The 26,845-nt window shown below is 31.8% G+C and overlaps 4 protein-coding genes across 6 annotated transcripts; 2 read left to right on the forward strand and 2 right to left on the reverse strand.

The window, feature by feature from the left end:
* The first annotated feature begins 1,112 nt into the window (after positions 1-1,112).
* Positions 1,113-7,869, forward strand: LOC132695681 (calcium/calmodulin-dependent protein kinase type 1-like). Its single transcript, XM_060660091.1, has 9 exons — positions 1,113-1,395; positions 1,450-1,584; positions 4,092-4,166; positions 4,217-4,355; positions 4,407-4,530; positions 4,587-4,727; positions 4,944-5,070; positions 5,132-5,219; positions 5,365-7,869. Exons 1-9 carry the CDS (start codon positions 1,292-1,294, stop codon positions 5,464-5,466), a joined length of 1,035 nt encoding a protein of 344 aa, XP_060516074.1. The 5' UTR covers positions 1,113-1,291; the 3' UTR covers positions 5,467-7,869.
* A 924-nt stretch (positions 7,870-8,793) lies between these two features.
* On the reverse strand, positions 8,794-9,729 carry LOC132708817 (putative SERF-like protein). Its single transcript, XM_060681415.1, has 3 exons — positions 9,535-9,729; positions 9,374-9,479; positions 8,794-9,138 (listed from the first exon to the last, which is right to left on the reverse strand). The coding sequence occupies exons 1-3, from the start codon at positions 9,539-9,541 to the stop codon at positions 9,069-9,071; spliced, it is 183 nt and encodes a 60-aa protein (XP_060537398.1). The 5' UTR covers positions 9,542-9,729; the 3' UTR covers positions 8,794-9,068.
* Positions 9,730-9,994: 265 nt separating this feature from the next.
* On the forward strand, positions 9,995-13,405 carry LOC132708710 (myotubularin-related protein 14). Its single transcript, XM_060681236.1, has 8 exons — positions 9,995-10,254; positions 10,314-10,519; positions 10,565-10,915; positions 10,973-11,240; positions 11,644-11,906; positions 11,986-12,111; positions 12,161-12,517; positions 12,576-13,405. The coding sequence occupies exons 1-8, from the start codon at positions 10,162-10,164 to the stop codon at positions 12,715-12,717; spliced, it is 1,806 nt and encodes a 601-aa protein (XP_060537219.1). The 5' UTR covers positions 9,995-10,161; the 3' UTR covers positions 12,718-13,405.
* Positions 13,406-13,663: 258 nt separating this feature from the next.
* On the reverse strand, positions 13,664-26,479 carry LOC132708524 (transcriptional coactivator YAP1-A). 3 transcript variants are annotated; one of them, XM_060680873.1, is made up of 6 exons: positions 25,764-26,479; positions 17,328-17,443; positions 17,117-17,248; positions 16,794-17,054; positions 16,664-16,741; positions 13,664-16,606 (listed from the first exon to the last, which is right to left on the reverse strand). In XM_060680873.1, the coding sequence occupies exons 1-6, from the start codon at positions 26,219-26,221 to the stop codon at positions 16,494-16,496; spliced, it is 1,158 nt and encodes a 385-aa protein (XP_060536856.1). In that variant the 5' UTR covers positions 26,222-26,479; the 3' UTR covers positions 13,664-16,493. The 3 variants fall into 3 exon arrangements, with proteins under 3 accessions (XP_060536856.1, XP_060536855.1, XP_060536854.1); XM_060680872.1 differs by having other exon boundaries at positions 13,664-16,615; XM_060680871.1 differs by having other exon boundaries at positions 13,664-16,741; positions 25,764-26,478.
* Between the last annotated feature and the right edge of the window lie 366 nt (positions 26,480-26,845).

The raw sequence follows: 26,845 nt of genomic DNA on the forward strand, positions 1-26,845 counted from the left end.
CTGCAAATCTTGCATCCGACTGGAATCCTGCAGACGTTTCGCCAAAATCTCACTTGGCATCTTCAATGCTCGCGCTCCGAAAACACTTCGAACACTGGGCAGTCGGATGCAGGATTCCAGTCGGAGTTCAACGAGCGAACGGATGATATCCCGGAATATAGTGTCATCACATTTTTCCATCCGTGAATCAATACGTGAGAATATATATATATATATATATATATATATATATATATATATATATATATATATATATATATATATATATATATATATATATATATATATATATATATATATATATATTTATTTATTTATTTATTTATTTATTAATTATTTTTATTTTAAAGAAAAACGAAATGTCACTGGTCTTCCGACATTTTATATGAACATTTTTTTTTAAGCCTTCTCTCAAGACCCCTTCTAACCTCAGACCGTTTTTGAAGTAACAAATATTCGATGCACTTATATTACTATCCCTCATACCTGGTACTATAACAAACACGCATTATTTTTTAGATTTATAAAAAAGGGTGTTTAAAAATTTGTAACAAAATATAAGGAAAGAATTACTCTTTGAATTATCAAACTATTTTTTTTTAATTTGACGTGTTTAAGTTTGAATAAATGATTAATTAATTAAAATTAATGATTAGGAGTTTTCATTTATGTATTATGTAACCCAAAGCGAAAAAAATGTTTGTTTAGTTCACTTATGGACTTAAAAAAACTACTGTTATAAAAAAATAATATAAATTTTGTCTATCCGAATCTGTCATAAAATATACACTCCAAAATTTTGTTTTCGAATAAATCGGCAACGCTGCATTTTCCAAAATAGTTATTTCTAAAATATAGAGTATTTTCTAGCCACGTCCACATTTCGAAAATGTTTTCGTTGTGTCAGTTTACCACGACCTTTAATAAGAAACTCAGCGCGAATCACAGGGTTTTCCTAGTATATTTGCACACTACCTAGAGGGCAGTCAACCAGCAATAATGATTATTCGCCTTTGAATCTAAGAAAAAATAATGCATATGGCAACGTTGCTAGCAAAGTGTCAGGCAGCGGCAACCATGTTGACATTTTCAACATCAGTAAATAATTCAACTTAGAGGTGTGTGGTGCCGATTTGTTCGGACTTTGTAAATGACTCGTTTTTTCGTGCCCTTTAAAAGCTGAAATTATAATCTTGTAACAAACAAACAAATAATGTAATTGTGTGCAGCTTTTTTGACATAAAATAAATGTAATATAGAGAACACGCCGTAATTTATAGCAAAACAAAACATGTTGAAAATGCCATTATTTGGAAAAGACCGAAAATCAAAGAAGGATAAAGAAGATAAACTGGCAATTGATGAAAAATACGCTCTAAAAGATGTTTTGGGGACGTAAGTGAAAGCTATTTTACTTCAAAACATTCTTTATTAATATTTTTGCCTCAGGGGAGCTTTTTCTACGGTCAGAATTGCGGAAAGTAAAGTGATCCCTGGGGAAATGTATGCAGTTAAAATAATTGATAAAAAGGCTCTCAAAGGAAAAGAAGATTCATTAGAAAATGAAATTAAAGTGCTTCGTAGGTGAGTCCCTTAATTACTTTGTTGTGTTGTTGGTCCGGCAAATGTTTGAAAATATAGATAATAATGTGTTTTTGTATATTTTTTATCTCTATTTACAATGTTAAAATTAGGACATGTGCCTATATTTGTTTTTTTTTTCAATACGAATGTGATAAATTAAACTTCCCTAGCAATAAAAAGCCTGCATCAACTTAATATAAAAATTTAAATCCAATTCAATGATTTTAAATTGTGAAGATCACTTTAATTTAGACAATTTCTTTAGCCGCGGTGTTAATGAAAATATATTGGCATTTTAGAATTAAAATCTTGTGTCATTATTTATCGTCAAATTTATTTTTGGTGGCAAGGAAATTACTATGTAAACTTTTAGAATATAAATTACGCCATTAAATGTTTTCACATCATATGTAACTATACTGTAACTATACTGATTGGCTTTATTTATATTGTGTGTGTTATAAACAATCAAGACACATGTAGATTCAAGTATATACAATGTTACAGTTTTGATATTCCTTCTGGAGATATAAGGCAATACGTTTTAATATTTCCAAAGGTTTAATTTTAGTTTATTAAAAACGTAAAAGGTAGTATTGGATGTAATAAATCAATTGTTTCTGAAAAAAATTCTAGAAAATAAAATACTATTACCCATTCTACTCACTACGCGTACAAACTGTTCGAATAAAGGTCAACTACGAAATATTTTTAACAATTACATTTTGATGCTGCTCTCCTTAATGCCTATATTAATGGCCACTTACACAATCCATAAAACTAAGGGACAAAATAGCAATGTTAGTTTGTTAATTCCAAAATATTTTGCACAAATTTCGTTTTTTATTAACGTTAATATAAAATCATAAAGCCGCATGATCTGTTTACCCACAGAGATATATCTTTCAACGTATTTGAACTCTTGTATTTAGTGACCCTAACAGACAGTGCTTTTAGAACCATTTTAGAATGATACTATGAAATAATTAAAATAACTATTGCAATTACTATCAAGTATTACGTACACACATATGATATAAAGAAAAAGTTTGTAAACATTGAGTTGTTTGTTCAATTACACACTTACACGTATCCCCCATTTAAACGTTTGTTGTAAAATTGTTTAATTGAGATATAGGGAAATTTTTGGTTTCATAATTTTTTGTTGGGTTTGTATGCTAATAATGTCGCCAATATACAAGGTTTTTAAAAAGTTTCACTTTTGCATGTGTGGGGTTTATTATGGTTACTTTTTAAAATTACTTTTCTATTATACAGCTTGTTCCAAAAGTGTTACAAGTATCAAAGCGTATATTATTACGTATATCCCAATTATAAAAACTTCTCATTTTATATAGGGTGTCTAAAATTTATTTTAATCTAATAAGAACTTTAAGTCGCTATAACTCGAATAATTTAACTGCAACTGGAAAATTAAAGTTATCAGGTAATATCCTTTTTAATTATTGTTCACATTTTCATAGAAAAAGCGAAAATAGGGTTTTTTCGCTATTTGGTATTTTCCTAAGTGTTTTCTAAATAAAAGTTTTATTGTATGTTACTCTATGGTATTTAGAAATGCTAGATGATTTTTTTCGTATGTTTTGTCAATTTTGTTACTTTTTGTAAATGCTGAAATCTGGATTGTTATTTCAGATTTTTACCTAAAGACTTTATCCATCATTATTGTTATCTAGAGTACTTATTCTTTCTTGGGCGTTGGGTTTTAAACATATTAATAAGTAGAGAATTTCAACTAATTATTTCTGACATTTTGACAAAATTCAAATTATTTTAAACTTATTTATTTTGACATTTAACACTTTTAGGGCGACCTGTACAATATAAAGGAAATTTTAAAAATCAACCATAACAGTTTGGTCGCAATATTCTGTGCCGTACAGCCATGCATTTCAAAATCGCCTGATGTTTTTTATCTTGAGTTAGGTTTTAAAAATCAGAACCGATTAGTTATTTTGCCCACGTTTTATTTGTTGTTATTGGAAATATACACAATGATTTATTTATTCCATACTTGCATAATTTATATACTTAGCAATAGATCAATTTTTGTCATTTTCGTTGCGCTTTCGATTTAAAATGCACAATATTGACCTAGTTTCTGGTTTGTTGATAGATAATGAGTTTCAACGTAAATTCACTACAGCCTGCCAAAAATTACCGAAAAAAACTTTTTATACTTTAGGATATTTCATTTACATTCGCAAAAAAAATCATCTATAAATACGCTTCAAAGTAAACTATTTCATACATTGCTAATATATTTATCTTCGTGGTTTTAATTGGGTGCATTCCTTTCAATTTAGAGGTACACAGTGAAACGGTATATAGTGGCGTATACCGGTCGTGTATACCAATAATCCAGGCGAAAAGAAAAATGCTAAAAATAAAAGTTGCTAGATCAAAATTAATGAATTTAAATAAAAATATAATATTTTTACGAACAAAACAAACTAATTTGCCTTAATTTTTCGTTTAATTTTTAGACTAAAGCACCCCAATATTGTACAGTTGTTAGAAACGTTTGAAGATAAAACTAGAGTATTTTTGGTGATGGAACTGTAAGTATTTCACGATATTTTTGATACTGCGTCAATTTAAAATTTTGAAGTGTTACAGGAGGTGAGCTGTTTGATAGAATTGTCGAAAAAGGATCCTATACGGAAAAAGACGCGTCAGATCTAATTAGGCAAGTTTTAGAAGCAGTAGATTATATGCACGATCAAGGGGTAGTTCATCGAGATTTAAAAGTGAGAGTTCAGAAATCACGTTTGATGCTATAGTCATCAATTATTTTTTAGCCTGAAAACTTATTGTACTACAGTCCAGACGAAGATTCAAAAATTATGATTAGTGATTTTGGTTTATCAAAAATGGAAGAGTCTGGAATAATGGCAACAGCCTGCGGAACACCGGGCTATGTCGGTAAGGTATATTCAAAATCGTTCCGCATATATCTTGCTGTAAAAAAATAATTTTAGCTCCGGAAGTACTAGCACAAAAACCATACGGCAAGGCGGTTGATGTCTGGTCAATAGGGGTGATATCTTATATCTTACTTTGCGGATATCCGCCGTTCTATGATGAAAATGATGCCAATTTATTTGCCCAAATTTTAAAAGGTTTGTAAAAATATTGAAAAAATGATTTTTTTTGTACCATTTGTTGGATGCTGTTTTTGAATTATTCTTCAAAAATATTAAAATGTCGTTTGGAATTCGGAAAAAAAAAAAGAATTTCCAAGAATGCTTACAATTTTTTTTAATACTAACATTATTGTGAATCGTTTTTATTAATTCACAAAGTCTTAATTTTGAAAATGATGGTTATATTTTCAGGTGAATATGAATTCCATTCCCCATACTGGGATGAAATCAGTGATTCTGCTAAGGAATTTATCACTAGCTTGATGACCGTAAACGTAGACAGGAGATTCACTTGTAAACAGGCACTCGCTCATCCTTGGTAATTTTTTGGGGGAATCTTAACCGAAACTTGTACTTTTTTATACTTTACGTGTTTTTAGGATATCTGGAAACACAGCAGCAACTAAAGATATCCACAGCACTGTCTCCGAGCAGCTTAAGAAAAATTTTGCGAAATCTCGTTGGAAGGTAACAAAATAGGCGTGAATTTGAGTTGCCTGTAAATTCCACAGGACTACAAAATTGTTTGCCGCCATAACAGATAATACTCTATCTGTTATTCCAATAATTCTGCTTTTTTCATACTTATCATTCATTTTTTTTTCATTTTCAGCAAGCTTACCACGCAACTACTGTGATTCAGAAAATGAAGAAAATGGCTTTAACAAACAGTGGAAACCGAAGTCCCACCTCGCAAAGGTGCATCCCTGATTAAAATTGTTAACTGCTCGAATTGGAAATGCCTGTATGTATTACGTCGATTAGTGGACCTGTGGTTTACAGTTAATTTAAAAACGGGTATACCCAAACCTAAACTTTGTTTAAAATAGTCCGGGAATAATTTTTTTGACGAATCTTCAGGTACAATTGCCAATTCGAGAAATATGATGTCCATAAAAACGTAAAAACTTTTAACACACCCCGTAACCGAAAGGAAAATGTTCACATTTTCATATGAGAATGCATTTACAAAAATAGTACCTGAGTTGATACGGGGCGATTCTGAACGGCGCTTATAGAGATCTAATAATGGTCGCTTGATATTTCCAAACGGCTCAAACTCTTTATGACAAGTCTAGTAATTTGATTTGCTGTTAAAAATACCATTAACTATTCTATCAAATAACTTTATTGTTCCAGGATGGGATAAATTCAATGTTCCCTGGGAGTTTTTGGTATTCCTTCTTCGAGCGCTTAATTTTTAAGAAAAGAGACAAGCAAGACTAGGTGTTCCATAAGAAAAAACCTTCATACCTGCAAGCAAAATTTCCTAATATTGAAACTTTTGAAAACCCCCTCGTAACTTAAAATTAAACCCAGTACTTGTTTTTGGCTATTGCTGCTAGAAATAACGAAAACACAAGTAGAAATGAGCTTTGGAAATTTTTTTCGCTTTAAAAGGCACCTAAAGCGGCCAGAATTACATATTACAATCGGTATTTAGAATCACCCCGTACATGATTTTATAACAATATATACGAATTCATTCCATTTAGGTTACTTATTGCATAGAATCTCAAATTATTTAGAATCTCATATATTTTATATAGTGTCCCAAAGCCAGCTTTCGAAGGTTTATATTTATAGAAAAATAAGCACTATTCTAAATTTTTAAAAAGCCCAATTCTTTTGAAAGTCATGAAAAGTGAGTGGTGTTTCCAATTTTTCTTTCATCAAATTAGGTCAAAGTTCCATATCGATGAACCTGATAATATTCCATTACCTTTGCCACTAGCGAAAATATGGCGGAAAAACTGGATTTTTTTTACCGGCTCATTTTGAAACTTTGCAAAAATCTACAAATATATTCTCATTAAAACTTTTCGTTTTTCGTAGCTTTCCAGCTTAGTTGTTTAATAGCTCGTTTAATGTGAATGAAAATGTAGATTTGACTGGTAAAAAGATAAAATGGAAAACCGCCCCATTTTCCGGGATTTTAATTCTTTAATGGAATAATTATCTCAATTTGAGGTACTTTTTATCCCTTGCAGTTTCTGGGAAAATCGCGGAAAATGAATCTCCAATAATAACGAAAAGTTAAAACCCCCAAAAATAACGGAAATTTGGACACTCTGAAGCACACACTTATACTTAGTTAAAACAAAAAAGGCATTCGTTTTAATAAGATCAAATTAAAATTCATCATGACAATCATTTCAAGTATTCTGTGCTAATGTGTTTTTTGCATTAGGCCAATATTAAATGTCGATGTGATTTTTACTGCAATAATAGCTACCTATCAACCTTGTGATGGATAACCTGAAAAAATGATTTTTATTTGTAGTAGGATTATTAACGTAAAATACTTCAATCGTCGAATATATTTTTGTATATACACACATTATGTAACATGTATTTTTTTATGTTGTTTATAATTTTAATAATAATTGTTAAACCGGATAAAGATTGGAATTACAAGAATGATTTCGTAAATTTAAATGGGTTTATAAAAAAAATCGGTAATTGCATTTGTAGCACTCTGACAAATTTCGAATTGTATCATTTTAATCATTCGAATTATACTACTTGCACTGGGACATTGAATTAACATTTCTTAAGATATTTATGTTAGGGGAAGATTTATTCGTAAAACCCCTTACATTAAAAATTGAAAATACATTAAATTAAATAGTTTTCGTTCGGTCAACACGTATTTTTACTTCAAATAAAAAGGCACTAGTGTCTAAGGCTTACTATGTACCATGCATAAGGATGTTTAAATGTTAGAAGTTATTGAAAAACAGAAAATATGTGATATGTAAAATAGAATCACATTTAAGTAATAAACTCTACAGCCTTTTATATTCTAAAAAAGGATCAGCAATATTTTTGCAGTCAAAAGCAAACTTGTACTATAAATGTTAAATTTAAAAAATATATCAGAGTTTGGTGAATTCATTGTTATAAAATTTCGTATCACTTGTTAATATTAAAGTCAACGTGTTTCCTCTAAACAAAACTAACCCCTATTACACTGTAGTATATAAATACAAACAGTTATTTAAATAGCTAAATTAAGGATTTAAATAGTAGTGATTATAATCGGTTCCAAAATACCAGATATTCCAGAATTAATGTCAAGGGTCGACTTTATTTTTAAAGTTATATATATATATAAATATAATATAAATATATATATATATATATATATATATATATATATATATATATATATATATATATATATATATATATATATATATATATATATATATATATATATATATATATATATATATATATATATATATATATATATATATATTTTAAATTATGCAATTGACTTAATCATATATTTATTCAAATTTAATTATCACACAAATGTTCCTGTCTGTGCTTGTTCCTTGGCGTGATAACATTTGGGAAATTACTTTTTTTTTTGCTATAATAAATATATGATTCCGTGCACATTTTATACATGTGATTAAAGAGCTTGCTGCAGATGGGACGTTAAAGGTGGTTCAACCAGAATGATAAGGTGTTAAGATTATTCTTTTTTCTGTTCAGGGAATGACACTCAAATAATAACACAGAAGTAATAAAGGACTCGAAAATATATTTCGGTTCAGAAATGTTTCAGTCTTCACCTATGTTGTAAAAGAAATGATTAATTTAAAACTGGCTAAAATTGTGTTCAATATATTTGTAAAACACGTTCCAGCACAATAATAGATTGTTTAATTCTTAATTTAGGCAGTTTACTGTTTATTTAATGTTAATAAATTTTTATTCTAAAAATATTTTATTCTCATTTCCTATTAGTATTTCCTTGCAAGGACACACCAACCACCAATAGAAAATGTAGATATTAGGTAAACTACAAATTTATAACATAACACAGGTAGGTCTTTAAATTTAGGATTTTAGAACCATTAAAATTTATTAACTGAATGAAAACATTTACAAATGAAAAGAAAATCTTTCCTTATGGGATGTGTAGTCATCTGCCTAAAATCTAAAATCATTGTTCCTTCATGCTGCTGGTATATTCATTTTTGGAGCTGCGGATGTTAGCGGGCATAGAGATAGCAGTAAAGTAATGTATATTAAAATTTAACTATTTATTTTAGCACAAACCAACATTAGGTCTCACTAATCTACTTTATAATATACAGTTTGAAAATGAATAAAAACAGTCGTGTAGGCAAATAAAAATTGAATCAATAAAATTTTAATATAAAGAATTACCTTTTATATAAAATTTTTATATAATCGTTGATATATCATTTAAAATTCACAATAAAATGTTGCTATATAAAAAATTGACATTTACCATAATAGTGGGAAGTTAAATTAAAAATTAAATACAATCTAGTGCTATTTACAGGGCTGGGCTTGTTTTAGTTCCTCTTTTTTTCTTTGTTTCTCTCTCATCACTTCTGCGTCTCTGAAAATTTCCCACCAAGAGTAAGGCATGTACCAAAATTTTAGAAACAAACACTAATCAATTATAAAGATCTGGAACACTTTATTGGTATTAACTTTTAGCGCTTTCAAACCTACCCTAAGAGCACATTTATCGACTACTTTGGTTTTGCTTCCCTTCTATTTGTATAGAGCATATAATAACACAGGAACTTGTTATTTGTATCATCTCCTACCAAAGGATATATAGAGTTTACCTGAATTTTCTTTGCTCTACTGTGAGGCCATCGGTCTTTTTTCCTTTATTAAGTTCCTGCTGTTTCTTTTGGTTTTTAGCCCGAGCTAGTTCACGCTGATTTCCTCCTATAAAAATTATCAATCCCGGAAAAAAACTTTTTTAGATATCAGAAATACTCACGAGTCATTTTATATTATTTAGATTTGAACTTCTGCCATAAAGGAAAAAAAAGAATTAGGCTTCCGAAGGCCGCAGCCTCATCTAAAGAACCACAGCGATACCCCAAATACTAATAATTGTGCATCAAATAAATCACCAATAATGAAAAGAAAATTAGCATCAAAAAATGTAACGACTACGAACTACGGAAAATACAGCATAGAACAGTGGGGTCGGTTTACTCTACGAATGCATACGAACTACGAAAATTGTCAGAATATTTTATAATTATTTATTAACTCATATCATCTTTTACCCATCTTTTTTAACAATTATTCCGAAGTCTTCAAGAAAACTATAATAAAATGTATTTTTGTTGTTTGTATTAAACATTTTGATATTGTTATTGATTTTAATGTCTTTTATCTGTGATTACTGAGTAACCAATTTTGTTTTCTCTATGACATGAGGAGCCGGCATTAATTCAAACGATTCTAACCTTACAAAAAATGAGATTTATTGGTATTCATTTTAATTATTGAAATTTAAGTATCACATTAAATACGTACAAAAAGGTGTAAAATATTGCATTTATCGTTTTTGTGTTAGTTACGTTTCTCCTTTTGTATTACCAAAGAGCCGATTAAGATGGAAAATGTTAAGGAAGAGATTTTACAAATTCAAAAATTACTGAAATACTTTTCGATCACTACCTATGTGGCGTCTACCACAGATGTTGTGGTAAGTTTATCCTGAAGTATGTCTCTTTCAAACTACTTAATTGGATGAGTATTTTTTAGGCCCATGAAATATTGACACGCTGCATCAACTTGTTGGAGGTGGATTATAACATCATAAAGCTTCCCAACAATGATGGAAATTTAAGTTTTCATTATCCCAGTACAATACCTTTGATAGACAGTGAAAAACGCACAAGTTATGAAGATAACCAAGCACTAGATGAAAGGGAGATCCTGGAGCTATTACAAAGTGCGAAACTAGCTCGGTAAGTGATGAATCACAGATATCTTCCTCTATAATTTGTTTATAGTTGTAGGCAGCGTTTTCCAGTCCCTGTCATCAAATTTAGGGGCAAAAATATATGTCGTTCAGCTACTCTAGCTAGTATTCCAGAGATATGTTACAGATCAGGCTTCCAAGAATTGAATCTTAATAATCTCTTAGCATTAAAAGAGTTTTTGTATCCTAGTGAAGATACTGGGACTGACACCTTGAATAAGAATTTTGATGAAGTAACCTCCTCAACCAAAGAGGAACTGTCACAAAATTGGCCCCACTGTAATAATGTTCGCAACCAAGATATTAAATTGCTAAAAATGTTTAATACCATGACCATAATTGATCTTATGGTTGAAAAAAGAAAATGCAAATATGGGTTGTAGTAAGTATTGTAATGTTAATTGTTAGTGCAGCTTAACAGGGCACACTTTTCTCTCAGCGTTAGTTCATCTGAAAAAGTGGACTCCGAACGGTTCTCAGATTTTAAAATTGTATCATTTCCATATCCTGGCTGTGAATTTTTTACAAAGTTCCATGACAAATTATTGAGTGCTGATAAACTGAAATTCGACTGGGATCATCCATCATATGATGCAACACTTTCAGTTCCTGAGAATACACTTAATATTCAGTGGGAAGGTTACAAGGATTGGGATCTCATTACCATTACTCAGAATTATCTTAAATATATTCTAAGGTCGTTGCAGGTAAGTGTTATTCCTATAAGATTCTTATTTTGACATTAAATATGACAATAAATAGGCCTTTTTAATAATTTCTTTTTTGGGGGCATGCTAATTCTTGAAACTTGTGAGTCCATAATTTGCTGGACCCGTGAACAGTATAAAACAGTAAATTATTTGTCAATATACTTAGACTAAGGTAGGTACATACATTTTAAAGCTGACTCCAAATTTAATGGACTAGATTTTATTATTATTTAAAAAAATCCATTTTTTTCTCAAATTCTTTAATTTTTTTGGAAAAATTATGGCACTTGTTCAATATTTCCGAAATTTTCTTTAGGGGCACTCTGTGCCCTTACGTGCCCCCACAAAGAAAGCCCTAGCAATAACAATATATTTTGATGGATACAATTTATTCTTTTAGGAAGAAAGTTCTGGGATATTAATACATTGCATTAGCGGGTGGGATAGAACGCCACTTTTTATATCTTTGTTAAGGCTGAGTTTGTGGGCCGATGGATTAATTCATCAGAGCCTAGATGAATACCAAATAATTTATCTAACAATTGGCTATGACTGGATGCTTTTTGGTCATCATTTAGCTAATAGACTGCACAAGAAGGAGGAAATATTTTATTTTTGCTTTTATATGCTTAAGTTTATAGCTAGTGATGACTTTAGTTTAAGGTAATATTCGCAGATATTTCCTTTGAGAAAGAGTTGATTGTATGTTCTTGTGTATGGTGATCAATTGCTGATATTTTAGGATACTCTCAAACGGACATGGTTCAAATCTTAGTTTGGATTCTTGGGCTTCTGCTAGCGACATGTTATCGGCTCCATCTACCCATTCCAGTTCTAAGTCAGACAGTCACATTGATGAAGTTAACGGGTAAATATTTTTTGTGCATCTGGTGTTTTAAAGACGAACTTACATTTAGGAATGGAATGGACATTAATCTATCAAGTCTAAGTCCAATCCCTAGTCCTGCTGGATCATGCCAAGATACTAGTCCTATTTCCGGGGCAGATGGAGAATCATCAAAATCATCACCTGATACCCCTTTTAAGAAGAGACAACTGCAAGCAAGTACTGAGACCTGTGCCAAACGTGTAGCATCAGATCATGGCTCGGTTGCCTCTTCTCCAAGATCCTCTTTGAGAAGTTCAAAACACTCGCTGCCACTGTCAATACGAGTACGCAATGATAGTTCCGGTAGCGGTACTAGCAGCAGCAGCTTTACCTTGGTGGGATTTTCCGGAAGTTTGGAACCAGAAAATATGGCATCAGCCAAGACGTAAGTATTTTTCCCTTTGTTACAATTGTTCCAAAACCTGTGCACATACTGATTTCAGGAGAATCGGGAGACTGAGAAAGGTAAGAAATATTTTCACCGATAATTACTTGAAAATGATTCGTAACGAGACATTTGGGCCCCCGAAAACAATAATAGAGCATACTTTCAGCTTTATATGTGATACGCTTTGTAAACAATAATTACCCACTTTTGTGATTTATCAGTATAACCATGTTGACTGATTAGAATTTAAGATTTTAAGTTTTGTATGTTTTATCAAACCTGTTCAAAACAGGAAATTTTGCAATATTTTGTTGGTAAAGATATGGGACCCCAATGTGATATTGAGATTTCCCCTTCTGAATTTTATTACTTTTGCTTATAAGGTCTTGTATGTACATGCCAGATGCTGATGGTATTGGGCTAAGGATAGCAAATAGAAGTTAATATGTTTCAATTATTGTTATAAGCCCTTAAAATTTTATTGTTTTCCAATTTTTTTTGTAATGTTTGCTAAGAATTTAAGCCAAACATATCTTCAGCTGGTCTCAGTGAATGTCTTTCTGGAGTAGGGCATAGGAACTACAAAATATCCCAACTTTACTGCCATAAAACATACCATTTTACAAAACATTGTTTGTTGCTACTCCATTAATATTAAGTTCTTTGTAGCTGATGATAAACTTTGTCTTGTCACATTTTGTTTCTTAATATTGGTAGCGTCTATTTTGTGTAAAAAAAAATTATATTAAACCAAGTTTTAATATTTGTCTTGCAATGTCTTAAAAGTGCAAAGTTTATAATCAGTATTTTTTTTGCCAAAATTGTTTCCTTACTTTACCAATTCCGGGTTTAATTTAATATATTAATTGTCCCTCAAAATAAAGTTTATTTCTGTATATTGTTGTGTATTTTTTTTTAAATAATAGATAGAAAACCTATAAGGTCCATTCTTTAAAAAATGAAAAACGTGGCCACATCGTCTACCAACTTTACGATGTTTAGAATTTGGCCTAAAAAATAAAAGTTATTATTATGGAGTGAAAACGCCATGGATGGTTTTCCCAAAATCATGCGTATATTATAAAGGAAAATAATGTAAGAATAACTGAATTTATTTTAGAAGCAGGAAGTAAAAAATGAATGTTTTGTTTAATTATATTTACAGTATTGTCATACAAATTAACAATAAACAAATACAATACCAATCTCACATATAAAATAAAATTGTAAATAAAATGTATGTAAATTAAAATATTTGTTATCAGTTCATTCAAATGTTACAAGTCTGGATAATCTCGACGGAACAATTGAAACAAAAAAAAAACAGTTATAATGCCCATTATAATTCAAGTCCTTTTTTCCCTTATATGTATTTTCAAATTAAATATCAATATTTAAAAACGCGATTTTGATACCTAAGATTTTTTTTATTTCCACCAGTGGCGTTCGTGCGGAATCTCTGCATATTTTGGCGGACATTTATTGACGCCACTAAAAAAACGAACACCACTTTTCTGAGGTTTTCTTCTTACAAAAGCAACCCCGAAAATATTTCTATAAGAAAACCCTCACATTATTATTGATTGAACAATGAACAATTTTGATTCTGTTAATGGATCACACCTCTTAAATAGAGGCTAAGCACCCAAAATGCAATCAATCAAAGTAATAGCAATAAATAATCAATATAATACCAAAATATTTGCTTTTTATGGATGCTACAACTGAAAAAATGTCTTGAAACAATTGTCATCGGTCTAAAGTTTATCCAGAATAATTAAAAATATACAGTTTAAAATCAACCTAAAAATTAAAGACACTTTACATTATAATTTAGACCTTATTTACGCTTTACGATACAATAATAATCGAATAATAATTAAATGTGTATTAGGCTGTATAGTGAGGTGACAATAAATTTACATAGAAAAATATAAAAAAAGGAAAATAAAAATTATTTCTTAACTAAAAATTACCTACATATCTGCCTCGTTATAAAATCAATTTTGACGTTTTGATAAAAAAAAGTTAAGTGACGGTTGATATAGCTTTTATACAGTTTTTTTTAAACATTTACTAAACGATCTTCCGTACATATTAAAATATCACAGTAAAATTTGATTAAAAGTTCCAAATAATGGTGAAGGCCAAGTTTTTTTGTTTGAGCAGTAGGTTCGTTTACGAGTATTTTTTTAAAATCTAATTGCGATACACTTATTGCTTCAAAACTCTGCGTTATTGTTTAACTTAGTGCACATTTGCTGCAAATTCCAAACGAGCCATAGCGGTGCACGATTTTTGCAAGGGTAAAAAATCTAACTCGATTTATATAAACGTCAAGCAAATATTTTATAATTATCGCAAAGCACACGACTAATAAATGTGGGGTTCCACATAGTTTAATGAAACCCAGCTTTCGGGTTCATTCGTTCATTATTGCGAAGAAGTCACCTCTTTTATACACACAAAAAGGTGGCAAATTGTTCTGGTTTACCGCCTTAAAATCACTCTTTGTGCTGTAGCTTTATAGCAGTGTGAAACCCAACATTTTGTTATGCCCATGGCTGGCCGTTTGCTTGGTTTAATTTATAAGTGTGTGTACAAGATTTTCATCTAACGCAAAAGTCTCTCAAAGGCACTGTTAATAAAATTGTTAGTAAAATGTAATATATTAAGACTGTATAATAAAACTTATAGCTTAGAGCTTAAAAGGGGAAACAATTGTTATATATAGAAATTTCTATAATAATTTTACATGTATAAAGGCACCATATTGGATGGATCGGTTTTGTATGAGCATCATATATTGTTACCTCAATCAAAATAACAATCACAAACAAATGCAACTTAACCGCTCCTTTAAGGAGCAGGTAGTGCATTAATATTTTTATATATTGAATTATTCATTTATGTTTCCGCGTGCTAAAAAACCATCATTACATCAATTACTTTTCTGCGCAAAGGTAAGTGATGTGTCAGAATAAGTTTCAGCTCTTTCGCATTTAAGTTAAGCCACTTTGATTCCACTCTCCCTGTGTTTAGCCACCTCTGTTAATACTGAGCTTTTTATTGCACAGAGCTGCAACATGGAAATTTTTTATATCGCTCTTTCGGCGTCGCAGGACAAATCAAATTCCTTGCGCATCAAAATTAATGATCGCACGTATACAGAGTGTCCAGGGCAACCCCTAAAGGCCTGGGTTTTTTGGTTTACCAGTTCTATAGATTTACAGTTTTTTTACGAAAAAAAGAACAACCAAATGCATACTTTACATTTCATTCGGTTCAGGTTCAAGAAAGTTGATTTTCAGCAGTGTGTAGTGTAGTGTAGATACAAGCCATATTATTTCGCTTACCATTAGCGACACGTTTTTGGACACCCTACATATGGCGGTACACGACGCAAGGTATTCAAAGTTGCCAACAAAAACGTAAAGAAAAAACTATCCAAAATGCAACAGCTTAAAAAATGCGTCGGCGCTAGATTTTCCGCCATGTTGCCGACGACAAATCCAGCACCACATCGAGATACAAAATTGGTAACAATTAATTAAAATTTTAGCGATAGTAACCTTACTTACTTCACAACACGTAACTGAACTATAACACTATATGCTTAAAATCTAAAACATAATAATACGAAAATGGGGGATTTACGGTAGCACCCTAGAATTGCTAAAAAGAAACGAGTTAACGTGAATTTTGAAGATAAACCACAACTTAAAATTTACTCGATTACTCGAACAATAAATAAACCATATTGCAATTTCCGCTGGAACTGACAGGTAAAATAATACATCTTTTTTTGAGTTGCATATTTTCATTTTAGTATGCAATACTGGTCGGCCTGTACCGTCAACATTTTTGCATACTTACCTTTAACAGATACATTTTCACTGGTAAAATGAAAGTACACCCTGGATACTCTCTGGATACAGGTAATAACGATCTGTTAACTAAAGGGTTTAATTAACTACAGCCAAATTAGGCTGTTATCGGGTTTGGTAGTGGATGGATTTATTAACGACTGGACGTCATCTAGGATAGGGAATTCATCCACCAACTGGAGTGTAGGGACCAAATCATCTGTAGAATCTATAGGGTTACTTAAGGTTAAGTCAGAGGAAAGCGTATGGCTCTCACTTGTAACGTCCATATTGTCGTCTATATTGGCCAAGTAATCTTCTGGTGTATTAGGCATTGAAAAATTTGTACCCATTCCTGTAACGAAAAGAGATAGTATACACAGCAAGTCTAAATGTATTCAACTCACCGAGCCCACTGTCGCCCGATTCTTGACGAGAATGATCTGTAAGACTAGACAAGAACGGGTCCATGACGGGCAAATCGGTAGACGAACTCCTCATCATAATCTCCTGTTGCCTCCGAATTTCTTGTTGTCTTTGTTTTAGTCTCTCTCTTTCCAATTGAAGCTGTTGCAGCCTGATTTGCTGAGCCCTTTGAGGCGAAGAAGCTACCGACGAATGCCACGATGGCTGCAAACCGGTCGGAGTCCTTTGTTGCAAATGCTGAGCTGTATCCACCATTACCGGTCAATTCAAATCAACTATCGAAAAAACCCATCCCTTTACTTACGTATTCGGGGATCAAACCAAGACGTCGTCCTAGTTTGGTGGTTGATGAAGTAAATTTCGCCTTCAGCAGTTTGTGCTTGCTCCCAGCCCTCTGGCAAAGGCCCCAGTTCTACATCGCTATTCACTTTGGCATCTAGAATGTAGGAGATCCCCATTTTTGTATTGTTTTGCCAATAACACAACAAAGTGCTTATGTATGTGACACGACTTACTAGTAGATGTAGGTGAAGTATGAACTTGATGAGGAGATAGATGCTCAGAACTTTGGTGCTGGGTTGCTGCTAGGGATTTCCTAGGATCTTCCCAGGTTGTTGTCCTTGTAGTGTGACTGTAACATGAAGTTTATTTATTTAATAATTTGCACTATTATTATTGCAGCATGACCACAGCAGACAGAAAAAAATACTTGTTATATAAAAAAAGATTCGCAACTCTAACAGTGGCGGTGACATTTAAAACAGCATAAATTTAACTAGTAATTTAAGAAAATCGTGGATGCGATTTCAACGGAATAGAAAAAAACGATTATTATTTATAAAATCGACATTTGCAATAGCGGGGCAAAATGTAATGTAACTAGTGAAAGTCTAGGCTGGTATGTAGCACCTACATATATAGCTAGGTTCATCGCAAGAAGAAAAACTAGTAATGGAAAAACGAACTGATTCTATTAATGGCAAAAAAGGCGAAACCCACAGCAATGCTGTTGAATTATTTACAGTTTTGATTGAAACCCGCTGTTACATTAAACATTTCCGACGTATATCAAAATATTCCTCTTTGAATGGTACCGATCTATCAAGAAATTAATCAGTAGCATTTCAAAACATGCGGGCGGGTGTTATTCCTAACTGAACTCGGGTCCCACAAAATCAAAAATAAGGCGTGTGTATATATTGTATAATATAAACGTGATAACTCTAATTTTAGATTTATTCTCGTAATTATAAAATTTATATCTGAATTTAATTGCGATTAAGTGTAAATACACTCGTTAACATTAAATCAATATCGTACCAAACAAAGTGTGTTTTAAGACAGATCATAAATAAACTGGAAAGACAAGATTATTTACGAAGAATAAACTGAGAATAAGAACAACAATATACAAATCACAAATTCGTAGACACGTTTTTAAATGATTTAAAGTTATGTTAAACGCGAGGTTAAACATGTCAATATACTTAAATTATTTATCATAGATCTATCGATCGAAGGTGTATTAAAAGTTGATTGACAACGTAACTCTCTTATATTCAGACTAAATTCAATTGTAGATCTCTACGAAAGCTTAAAGGAAGTAAATCGAGCTTACTTATCAATTGGCCTATGGTGGTTAATAAAATCAACTCCACTTTTAAAAGCACAAACTCTAACAAAATTGTGTTGCACTCTCTTCACAGAATCTATGTGATTCTGAAAATATAGCCACCCAGCAGGAAAGTAGTGGGTGGGACAACATAACAATGGCAAGAAAATGGCGAACCTCCTTCCAATGATAATCAAGGATCATATCTGGACCACCACGAAGTTTATTTGGAAGGTTAGAAATTCCATCAAAAATTTCTGAGACACTTAATGCCGAGCAAAGCTGGGTGAAAATCAGAAGAGAGGAGTGAGTCTGATTACCTGTAAGTTGTCCATGTAAGACACAGGACAAAGAACCTAGATCTTTTCTCATTGATCGTCACAGATGTGAAACATTTATTTTTATTACATAAAAAAAGGATTTTTTAAACTTTCTGATGCCTTTTTGAGATGGACAGATATTGTGCCCCTTAAAAAAACAAACAAAGCAAAAGGAACGAGAATTCTTACGTTATATCCGTCAGTGAACTAATTAAAAAGTACACAAAGGACAAAAAAAAATTAGGCGAGAATTCTCATCCCTTATGTCAGAGATTAGTAAACAGTCGGGATATATAGATTAACAACAGCTTAGTGTTCAAGACATGTAGTATTGATTTTTAAAATGATTATCGATTTTATTAATATTTTCCAAAAATGCGAAGAACACGAAACTACAATCTAGAAAACAGAAATATTTTTTAACATTACTACTTCGCGTAGATATCAGTAACCTTGTAATTGGAAAACTAAAGCTCTATAACAACTGATATTATTCAGTATTTTTTTTATTTTTTCTTTTTGCAAAATCGAGATAATCTTTGATGCAGTTTACAGCATAGTCTACCCCGGTTCTGCGAAGGCCTACAAATCGAGGTAAACCCGAGCAGGTACTGAGATTCCAAGCCGCTGCAACAAAGACGATGCCAAACAGGTATCGAGTATTTTATATAGATAACTACGTCGGCATAGTACAGCTACTCATATAACGGCCCCCGTATAGTCCACGTAAGTCAAACTTCCGTTGCAATGTACAACACTATAGAGTCTGCGGTTAGTTTGGCCTTTAAAGGACGGATAATTCATTGAAAACAGGTAAATATTAGCAGACTCGTGAGTGGATATCGTTGTAGCTGCACTATCTCTAAACCGTTGCGAACTACTTTGAATCTGAAGGACATGCGGATTCCAAGAGCCTATACCAACCATCAGTCAACTCTTTTATGAAGACGAATAATTTTTCGCGAGTGTGTGTTAACTCGAATTTATATCTTGGTAACCTTTGTTTGGTTAAGTTACAGGATAATGAATATACCAACAATGCTTGAAAAATCTTAGATTTAAGGAAAACATATAAAATTATTAACCCAATTTCACTCTGACATTTATTGAAACCAAAACATTCAAATGCAAAATGGTATAAGGAAAGTCTTATTATTTTAGTCAAAAGAATCGACCTCCCGAATTTTGGATACATATTTCCCCATATTTTGGAAATATTTGCCTATATTTCCCCGAATTTCCTCACACTTCATCGTCTCAATTTTAATAAAGTAACCATTTTTTATATAACAATTTCCTTTTTCTTGTCTTTTTTCGGTTATGTTACAAGCGATGGTATACAGGGTGTTTCAAAATTCAATAGAAACATTTTAAGAGCATATTTATTAGCGTTTTTTCATATAAACAAGTTTCCTAACTTGTTTTGTTTTCTAGATTTAGGCTATCGTTTTTAAAAGAAAAAGGTTTTTTTATTAATCAGTCTAAAACCTTGGAGCTCACTTTGACCAAAATTTACTTATTAGCTTCGTTCAAAAAAACATTAAAAACGGGATTATCGTTAATGTACCTCGACTAAAACAATTATAATTAATCAGATGTATTTATTGAAAAAACGGTTTAACTTCAAAAATTCACTTAAACTAAAGGAACGAAAAAAAGCAGAAAAATAGTTTTTAAAGTTTTTGAGGAATTAATAAAAAATCGGTTTGTCTGGAAATCTGAATCGTGTATTGCAAAAATCCTTTTGAAACAGAATGAAAACTCAAAAATTTTGTAAGACTTTGGTCAAATCAAATAAATGCAAAGTCTCATTTGGCGTTAAGACGTCATTAGTGAAGCGTATATCTTCAAACTTTCGATTTTGGTCTAATTGGTCTTAGGCAACAACACGTGGGAAAATAATTCGTACTCAGATTAAACTTACAAGCCTATGAGCTGGTCACCAAAACAGAATAATTATCAAGCAGATCAGCCAACCACTCCCTATAAGTTGGTTTTAAAATACTACTTACGAAATCTTAGGCGAACTATTTCCAAGTAGCGATATTAAACAATGCCGTTTAACACATTAAAAATGGCAAAGCTCACCTACATAAATTGGAAAGCGTTCGTTACCTATATTGCAAGTGACAGACTATGGTTGAAACGTGAGTTTATATATAATATTTGAAAGTGATTCCTGTGGAAACCAGAGGTAGTTTACATAAAAAAATATGTCAACTTGTAACACGCTCTTAAAAACTTAAAAATCTGTGCGTTATTATTTCAAAGATTGGTTTCAAACTCTGTTTATTGGTCATTTTATGCTTGGATATCTTTTCTATAAAACTATTGCAATATTTTCAGGTACTAATTACATATTAATTCAGTGCTAAAAAAGTAGGTCAGAAAAAACTCCAATTTGATATTATTTTAGATGCTTTGAGTTGCTTTGTGGCTCGGGTTACGTGATGACTTTCCATGGATAAGCGGATAAAAATGAATTAAAGTACATTTATTTGACATATTTGGATTCCGAATGAAACAGCAGTAACGGAAATTTCCGTCAATCATATTCGAGTGCGTATATCAATGGCAACGGACTAAAGACCTTCTTGCAATAAATAAACAAATATAAACTGGAAGACATTAAAAAGTCATTACTTTTGATGAACGGTTGGAAAGCCAGTAACCAAAAATATCGATGTGACTAACTGTTGTTTAATTGTATTCCGAATACTAGCGACGCCAAAGTTCTAGCCAAAGATGTCAGTGCCAAGTATACCAAGGTTAAAAATTAACTGCCGTTTAATTTCGATTAAGTTTCAAATAAAAAGCAATCCTAAAAAAACACTCAAAAATCAAAAAACTGTTCTGGAGAAATAATATTATTTTATTTAAATATTTCCTACTATTAGAAAATTTACAAAAAAAATATCCCCAGCAACAATAGGAATTTTATAGGTATAAAAAGGTAATTTGGTTGCCTTACAAATGGGCCATCAATAACATCTTATAACTTTAATTTTATATTAAATTTTATAGCTAACAAAACTATAAATTTTAGCTGAGAAAATACCGCTAGTTCTCGCTACTCGCTATACTATTGTTAAGATTCCGTGGAGTTGTGTTAAAACGTGTGAATAAGGCCATATTGTTTAGAGCTGATTTTAACAAGTTCGATGTCCCGAGACTCAGGCGCCTAGAATTTTAAAATCTAAAAATATCCAAGCAGCGTCGTCTAATTACCCCGTGTATACGAAATGGAAGGCCTTACTGCCAAAAATTATATTATTTTTCACTTCAAGGCTTGCCAGCCAGTGGAAAACCCGATAATTTAAATTGCGAGCGGCGCGTTTTGATATTTACGTTTTATATTATCAGGTATTAAAATTTTAAGCAATTTGCTTCGCATACTAAATCGCAAGCGACATAATACCGCATATATGTTATTTAATCAGAAGGAAATATTTTCACGAAATAATAAAATTGACCTCAGCTGCTTACAGTGAGACGTAATATGTAATATGTAAATAATTTTTACGATTTTGAAAAATAATTCATAAATTACAAATGATAAAAAATGAAAATATATAAAAAAATAAATACCAGTGTCAGTATACAGTAGTTATTAAACAAAATAAGTTTTTCTTCTTCTCAGTTTCCGTCAAGCTCTGAAGAAGCCAACAAACAACAAACAAACGTCAGCAATTTCGACTAAGCAAAAACCGACGCAGGAGAAATCCAGAAGTTTTGTAAAAAGCAAATGTTATTTTTAATTCTTTTTTTCAAAATTCTGTTTCTTAACTTTTTCTTTTCCTTCAGAGTACATTGTGTATGTCTCAACGGGAAACTTGAGTTTATAGTGTAATTAGCATATTTTTAAGAAATGGGCGCTTGCGGTTATTTTAAATATTTAATTTAATTTAATAAATAATTACTTATTTTTATAACTTTAACTGTGTAATTTTATTTATAGAAAATGGAATGTTTAAGACATTTAGTGCTAATTGATAATTATTAATCTATGTTGATTAAAACATTACAATGCAAACCGGAAATTATTTTGAAATGTTTATTTAATAATTACATATCGGCATTTTTTAAATTTATCTTAAAGTGGCACTTTTCTATCAGTGCACAATTGGGTATTTTAGAGTAGAGAGCAAAAAAAATCTTTTATTTATTAATTGTTATTTCTTCTCATTGTGAATATATAACTTTTATTATTAAGACTTGCATTTCAAACAACTTCCCAAAAACTAACAGTAACAGCAAAGAGTGAAATAAGTCAAGATTGATTCCAATATTATACTATTTTGATGATTTTTAAAATTAAGAATAATTTAATGCCATCTTATCTGAATGACCATTTGATTACTCTATCAAAGAGGCTTTTGTATAATATTCACTGAAGAAATGATTTTGATATTCAATTCAAATTCCTGTCAGCTGAATTAAAGAATGCACAAAGCGTTAAATTACTTACAAAAAAATATGGTATTGATTAAATAAATTATTAAAAAAAAAATAAATAAATAAATAAGTGTTACAGTGTCCCTTATTTATTTTATAAATTTTGAGTTGTGAACAAAATTAAAATCGATTATCGATTGATTATCTGAGCTACTGATTAGATAAATAAATCTATTTTTTGGAGAGTTAATAAAATAATACAATATCTGGGAATTATACTCGGAATTATACCAAGAAAAATGAAGATGTTTTGAGACTGCCGCAGGGAAGTTAGGATTTAAGTTAAGATTAATAGGTTTGATTCCCCATTTATGGATATGGATAACTCTTGTACTATTGTACTATTTATTTTCTGTATTTTTACAACAGTAATTTATTTTGTTAATAAACGAAATATATATCTTGTATTATCGTTACTTCATTTATTGAAACCGTATTTGTATTTGAATTAATTATTTCTAAGTCGTTTAGGTATTATTAGAGAAATAACCAAAAAATGTGACAAAAAAAATGCATGAAATAAGTGAATTATTTATTAAATTTGAAAATATCTGGGGAAATATTAGTAAATTCGTGGGGAGGGAAACCCTTATGCTGGAATATTTATTATTTATTTCCCCCTCGATCTAGCATACTAGTGTAGTGGAGCCAGTTGTTAAGCTATCTTTTCAAGACTATCCATATACGAATTATCAGTACTTACTTTACTTTAAAAAGTATTTTCACCAAGTGAATTGTGTGTAAGCGTTTCTGAAATAGTTTTGAGAATATTCTTTGTCAACATATTATTAAGAATGGCGTAACTACATACATACGCAGCTTATAGTACTAGAGCATCGAAATCTCTGAAAAAAATATATTTGAGCAAAATGCGAATATTGATTTTTTTTTCTGGGCATCGTTTCGCCTTAGGTCTGAAAAAATTACGCCATCGCATATAAAATACTAGAATCTTGTACAATTTCAAAAAATGTCTAGGACCTCGTGTTAAATTTAGAAGCAATACTTTGCCTGCAATAACTGATGGCCTTGCGCAACATAATATACGTATTTTTAAAAATCTGCTCGCTAAAACCTGCCCTTCCGATTTCTCTGAAATTGTAACTTGATTCCACTCGCTCCCCCGGAAGTTATACTTCGCATTCTGGGTTTTGCAGAACCTGCAGATTTCGAAGCTAAATGGGAAATAAGTAATACAGGCTCTTTCATTACCGGAATACGTAAACTGTAGATATTACTGCTGGAATGCTGATTGCCGATCAATCACTGACCCAAATTTTAATTGCACAGTAAGTAAACACAAGGTGCTTAGAATCAAAATTAAATGTAAATAATCGTGAATAATTTTCTAAAAAACGGTTGCTTTAGGCTCAATTTTTGGTTTGACAAAAAAACCTATATTTGCATTTTCTATGGTTAGTTGCAGAATTTTCGCTATTCCTTCGAATAAATTGGCAAGTCAGAAAATAGATGAAAATGAATGATAAATATACAAAAAAAGAAATGTAACCTTTTAACAACCTTCCGGCTACTGGAGAATGTACCTATAAAGGATTGAATATGTAGCCATATCATCTAATTTTTTCTAAAAATTCAGAATACAGAAACAATAATTTGATTTGATTATTTGTCTTGACTTTTATTTGATTTGATTATTGTTGGATATTGACATTTTTGTGTCACAAAGCAAAAATATTTATTCAAGGAAACAGGAAGGCATAACCGAGTAAATAACTTAAATTTAATGACGTTTCCAGGTTTTCCAGGTTAGTTGAAACCTCGACGAACGGCACTATTAAAAGTAAGTTAAACGACGCATGTGTCAATAAGTCAAAACAACATCGATTGACATGTAATGCCGCAATAAATTCGGTCGAATGCAGTTTCTTCCATTTGAGCACAACGTTGCGAGTTATTGTTAGCGAAACTGGGTTTTCCTAGATTGAAAATTTTAAGTGTTTGATCACGGATAACGCGTTATCGCTGCTATATTTGAACGTTCGTTATCGTACCAATTAAAAAACACCTTACTCGACCGGTATTCTACGACGTAGTTTACAAAAAAGAAAACGCAAATACCGAACAAAAAATACTTTACGACAGCTTTTAAAATCCTAAAGTGGAAACATTGCTCTATGAAGCACAATCTCGTGATAAATCTTTAAACTGTATACGCACTACCGTTTCGTAATGTCGGTAATTGTTTTCAGTAAAGCTTAGAGAACTGTTAGGAATGGTGGCCTCATCTGTATTACCTTAAAATTTCTAAATTCCGCCATAAAAAGTGAGTAGAGAAAAATATGTACAATTATGGCCAGGAATCCGGTACTGGGTGATTAAAAATAAAATAAAATAATAAAAAATTACTTATTATATTTGTTCATATTACAATATATGCTTAAGGTCTAAACAGCAGCAGTATTAATAAAATGAAATTAAATACAAAACCAGACAAATGTTTTTGGTTTAGAAAATAAAATTGTACACAATCACCCAATCCGGTCCTGTGGCCTAACAATCTGACCCGGAAAACCTGTCGTCAACAGGTACAGGTAGGTACTCACTTTAAATAATACACCTGCCCTTCTGGGGTGCGTGCTTGTTCCCAACCTGGGGGCAGGGGTGTATTGTCTTCATTCTTACTGGCTACGTCGTATGATCGTTGTTTAATGTGATGATGTGTTGGGGCTTGTTGTTGCCCAACGGCGTATGTTTGTTGCAAAGATGCAGGCGAACTATGTGCCCTGTGATGAGCTGTCTGAAGAGGAACTGAATTTACAGGGCCAGAATTGCCATTGCCAAAGGCAGAATCGACGGAATTTTCACGAGAGTGGTTGATGGATTTAGACCCAGTTGACGGAGGATTAAAGAAAGAATCTGGGAGTTTTCGCATGCTCCATGGCACCTGTAGTGGTCTGTTAGAGTCCGGTTTTAAGACAGTGTCAAACAAAGCTTGGAGATCAGTTTCAGAATCCTGGTCCACTCTCAATACCTGTTTGGCCTCGTCCTGGTTGTGTGCCATATTCACAATTTCGTATTTCCGAATTTTTCACTCTCACTAGCACCACTAGACACACACCGACACTGACTATAACCGATATCAGTGTAGATTCCCCACGTTTTGGGGGACCTGCAGTGCGATTTAGTAGCCAGGTCAACCAAGTTCCCGTCCCCCCGTCAACAGAACAACGACAACAACCTTCTACCTGTCACTTGCTCTTCGAAGCACTAAGTGGTGCTGGCTGTTTTGTTCGGTTTGACATCCAAGAACGACTCTCGCACAATCGAAGTGCGCACAACATTCAACAAAAACAATCCGCACAAAAAGTAACGTGCAGCCTTTTCCTCTTGCCCTTAGATGTCGCCTATTTCAGTATGTTGTTAGTGTGTAAACTGTTTATAAAATATGCAACCAATCCGAGAATTTAAAAAGCGTCTAAATAGATATTAAATCTAACTCAGATCAGTACATTTGTTTGCAATGTACTTCTTACATATTTTCATAAGAAATTACAATTTTATAGGTCAGGTCGGAAAGCATTCGACGTCGCGCTGACGCTATATATGCAACCCACAATAAGGTAAAAGTAAAGAAAATGAACGAAATAAAAAACGTATTAATTTTCTTCGAAGCGAAGTTCATTCG

The sequence above is a fragment of the Cylas formicarius genome, unplaced genomic scaffold (genome assembly GCF_029955315.1).
Source record: "Cylas formicarius isolate icCylForm1 unplaced genomic scaffold, icCylForm1.1 PGA_scaffold_12__32_contigs__length_19106922, whole genome shotgun sequence".
Classification (NCBI taxonomy): Eukaryota; Metazoa; Arthropoda; class Insecta; order Coleoptera; family Brentidae; genus Cylas; species Cylas formicarius.

What these genes read in the sequence shown, in the direction of transcription:
- LOC132708817 (XM_060681415.1), bottom strand. An exon ending in GTAGAGCAAAGAAAATTCAG is followed by an intron (nt 9,139 to 9,373) that starts GTAAACTCTATA and finishes GGAAATTTTCAG; the next exon opens with AGACGCAGAAGTGATGAGAG.
- LOC132708710 (XM_060681236.1), top strand. Translation starts at nt 10,162, where the DNA reads ATGGAAAATGTTAAGGAAGAGATTTTACAAATTCAAAAATTACTGAAA. An exon ending in CGTCTACCACAGATGTTGTG is followed by an intron (nt 10,255 to 10,313) that starts GTAAGTTTATCC and finishes AGTATTTTTTAG; the next exon opens with GCCCATGAAATATTGACACG. An exon ending in AGTGATGACTTTAGTTTAAG is followed by an intron (nt 11,907 to 11,985) that starts GTAATATTCGCA and finishes CTGATATTTTAG; the next exon opens with GATACTCTCAAACGGACATG.
- LOC132695681 (XM_060660091.1), top strand. Translation starts at nt 1,292, where the DNA reads ATGTTGAAAATGCCATTATTTGGAAAAGACCGAAAATCAAAGAAGGAT. An exon ending in CTAAAAGATGTTTTGGGGAC is followed by an intron (nt 1,396 to 1,449) that starts GTAAGTGAAAGC and finishes TTTTTGCCTCAG; the next exon opens with GGGAGCTTTTTCTACGGTCA. An exon ending in CGGAACACCGGGCTATGTCG is followed by an intron (nt 4,531 to 4,586) that starts GTAAGGTATATT and finishes AAATAATTTTAG; the next exon opens with CTCCGGAAGTACTAGCACAA.
- LOC132708524 (XM_060680871.1), bottom strand. Translation starts at nt 26,221, where the DNA reads ATGGCACACAACCAGGACGAGGCCAAACAGGTATTGAGAGTGGACCAG. An exon ending in TTGGTTTGATCCCCGAATAC is followed by an intron (nt 17,055 to 17,116) that starts GTAAGTAAAGGG and finishes TGGTGGATACAG; the next exon opens with CTCAGCATTTGCAACAAAGG. An exon ending in ATCGGGCGACAGTGGGCTCG is followed by an intron (nt 16,742 to 16,793) that starts GTGAGTTGAATA and finishes TTTTCGTTACAG; the next exon opens with GAATGGGTACAAATTTTTCA.